Here is a 3,010-nt window from a genome sequence, read left to right on the forward strand (position 1 = left end):
TATAGCCCTGGCTGTCCTGGAACTCACTTTGTAGACCAAGCTGGCCTCGAACTCAGAAATCTGCCTGCCTCTGCCTCCCGAGTGCTGGGGTTAAAGGTATGTGCCACCGTGTCCAGCTTTTTTGCTCACCTTCTGTCCTCTGACCAAGGCAAGTCACACAGACAAGACCTAATTCAGCAGGCAGAGAGAGACACATCTGTCAGTTCAAGGCCAGCCTGGTCTATAGAGTTAGTTCTATAACTGCATAATGAGACTTTGTCTCAAACTGTGCTCTTTGAAACAACTGTTATAGAAATAAATTACTCTCTGTAGCATTTGAACCTCATGTAAGCACGCATCTCTCTCATTTAAAAGAAAGAATGGAAGAAAGGAGTTAGCCCATTAATTATTTCAAATACGTGGTGCGACTGTTCCTATGAATTAAGCCAAGGCACTTGGAAGACGATTACACTCCGTGTTAATAACACTGCCAGGCTTTTCCAGTGTGCTGCACTCCAAAGAGTACTGTGTTTTCATTGACAACGTTCACCATTACATATGCATATGGAAAACAGGCATTTTCATCAGAATTACTGTAATAGCATTAAGAGATTATTATTTTTCCCAGTTTCCTTGGAAGAACATTCACTAAATCAGATTATTTATTACTTGACTGCTCTTCTATCCACCCTGTACATTTAGGTATCTAGAATCCTTAAAAATACAAACTTCAGAAGAAAAACACGATTTTATACATTAATGATCTCAAATAAAAGAGGAGTGCTATGTTCGTGCATCACTTCTTCGGAGAAAGTTAAGTCTGTGTCCTGCTTAGGAGAGATAACACTTTTTGTCCCTGTAGGTGGCCCCCTGGTGTAGCCATTAGTTGCTAATTACTTGCAAACAAATAAACAATTAACTCCTTAAGCCGCTGGCTGGGCAAGTGTTCATTGACTTGCTAAAACTTTCTAAAACAGGATTTTAATTAGTGACTTTGGAAACCCAGCCCCCAAGTCAGCAAAGCTACAAGGTGAACTGCTGGAAGATCCCAGCTCTGCACACGTGGGGCAGGAGCCCTCTGGCGCTGTACGACCCAGAAGAGAATGTCTCCCAGCCTTCGGGAAGGTGCTCGGCTCCGGGAAAGCAAACCCGCACCCTGCTCCTTCTCAATTGAGAGCATTTTAGGACTGGACCAGAAAAAAGATTGTACAACGTCAATAAGACCCCACAGACCCTGGACAGACACCTGCGGTGACTCAGGTATGCTGCGACTCAACTTCTAAATTCATCTGCTTCTTTAGTTTGTCCTTTATTTCATGCAGTATAGGGTTAGAAAGCGCGTTCTCATTCTGTTCTGTATATATAAAAAGGTCTCCAACAGGGTTGTAATTGAATAGAATGCCTGCCCTAGGTGGTTCACTCCCAGAGAGAAATAGCATTTGCTTCAGAAGACCCTCTGTATACATGTGTCACGTCAGGCATTCTAAATCTCTCTTCACTGAAAAATGAATGGTAGAGTTCAAAATGTATGTTCTCTATCGCCAAGGTCTCTCTCTCTCTCTCTCTCTCTCTCTCTCTCTCTCTCTCTCTCTCTCTCTCTCCTCTTTCACTTTCTCTCCCTCCCTCTCTTTCCTCTTTTGGGGGGGTGGGGGGATGGGGTGGGGGAGACAATTCTTTAGCTAAACCCTGAAGAATTCCCTAGGAAAATTCAAAGCAAATGAAATGACTTTTTTCCAGAACTTTGTGGAACATAGGCAATATAAGATGGACCTTATTCTTCTGATTTTAGAGAAAGATGGCAACCCACCCCTACATGCCCCAGCTCTTCCCAGTGAGACTTCATTTCCTTGTCCAGTGGATCACCCAAAGCCAGATGAAAGGGCTCCGAAATATGAAAATTATTTTTCAGCCTCAGAAACACGCTCTTTGAAAAGAGAATTGAGTTGGTACCGAGGACGAAGGCCAAGAACTGCTTTCACCCAGAACCAGGTGAGAAGATTTTTCAGCCAATAGTGACAACACAAAGGTTGTGACTGGTGCCCTGGTAGACAGAAGCCAGTCACTCTGGGGTCCCAGTGTAGAAGTGGCATTAGTGAAAGGGTGGACTCATAGTTTAACAGTCTCTGGGCAACCAATTGTTTTAAAATGCATTTAGATTAAAGGCCCAAATTTAAGTGCATTTTTTCATCTGAAAGCCCAATTTTGGTGACATATAAAATACTGTCACTTTAAAGAATTCCTTCCTTATTCTAGGTCGACGTGTTGGAAAATGTCTTTAGAGTGAACTGCTACCCTGGCATTGACATCAGGGAGGACCTAGCTCAAAAGCTGAACTTAGAGGAAGACAGAATCCAGGTAGGGTTCAAACACAGTTGTTACCTGTGGTGATAAATAACGCGGAATGTGTCTGAGAACTGTTTTATTTTCCCTTGATTCTAGATTTGGTTCCAAAATCGCCGAGCAAAGATGAAAAGGTCCCGTAGAGAATCACAGTTTCTAATGGCAAAAAAACCCTTCAACCCAGATCTTCTGAAATAGGTAGAAAATTACAAATGTTGGCTTCTCTTCCAGTTGTACAGTACACAAGAAATCAATGGAAATTCCAAGTACTTAAAATGTTACAGTTCTCTCCTCTACCTAATCTAGATATTGTCATTCTTTCTGAAAATATTGCAAATAATTATGATTCTAGAACAGTGCATATTATATCTGGACATTTTTAGTTATAATTAAAACACCTTTTCTATATATTTTTAATAAAATTTTTCAGAAATGACAGGTATTTTAATATACTTTCTTCTTTGAAACCTTTACAGGAGTATACAGTCTATTTTAGTCATATTTATCTGTTCTTCCCCTAACACTTCTCAGATTCACCCCATTCTCCCTCCCAACCTCAACAGTAGTTGTTTACAAGTGAGTAAAGTTGATCTAATAAGTTACTATATGTATTAAAATCACTAAGCTCAGCCAGGCAGTGGTGGCGCACGCCTTTGATCCCAGCACTTGGGAGGCAGAGTTCTGAGTTCAA

The 3,010-nt window shown here is 41.3% G+C and overlaps 1 protein-coding gene across 1 annotated transcript; it reads left to right on the top strand.

Moving 5' to 3' along the window:
• Window positions 1-724: 724 nt before the first annotated feature.
• Hesx1 (HESX homeobox 1) lies at window positions 725-2,755 on the top strand. Its single transcript, XM_021204037.1, has 4 exons — window positions 725-1,239; window positions 1,769-1,968; window positions 2,233-2,334; window positions 2,419-2,755. The coding sequence occupies exons 1-4, from the start codon at window positions 1,083-1,085 to the stop codon at window positions 2,515-2,517; spliced, it is 558 nt and encodes a 185-aa protein (XP_021059696.1). The 5' UTR covers window positions 725-1,082; the 3' UTR covers window positions 2,518-2,755.
• The last annotated feature ends 255 nt before the right edge of the window (window positions 2,756-3,010 follow it).

This window comes from Mus pahari, chromosome 8 (assembly GCF_900095145.1).
Source record: "Mus pahari chromosome 8, PAHARI_EIJ_v1.1, whole genome shotgun sequence".
In the NCBI taxonomy this organism is placed as follows: domain Eukaryota; kingdom Metazoa; phylum Chordata; class Mammalia; order Rodentia; family Muridae; genus Mus; species Mus pahari.

What these genes read in the sequence shown, in the direction of transcription:
- Hesx1 (XM_021204037.1), top strand. Translation starts at nt 1,083, where the DNA reads ATGTCTCCCAGCCTTCGGGAAGGTGCTCGGCTCCGGGAAAGCAAACCC. An exon ending in CTGCTTTCACCCAGAACCAG is followed by an intron (nt 1,969 to 2,232) that starts GTGAGAAGATTT and finishes TCCTTATTCTAG; the next exon opens with GTCGACGTGTTGGAAAATGT. An exon ending in TAGAGGAAGACAGAATCCAG is followed by an intron (nt 2,335 to 2,418) that starts GTAGGGTTCAAA and finishes CCTTGATTCTAG; the next exon opens with ATTTGGTTCCAAAATCGCCG.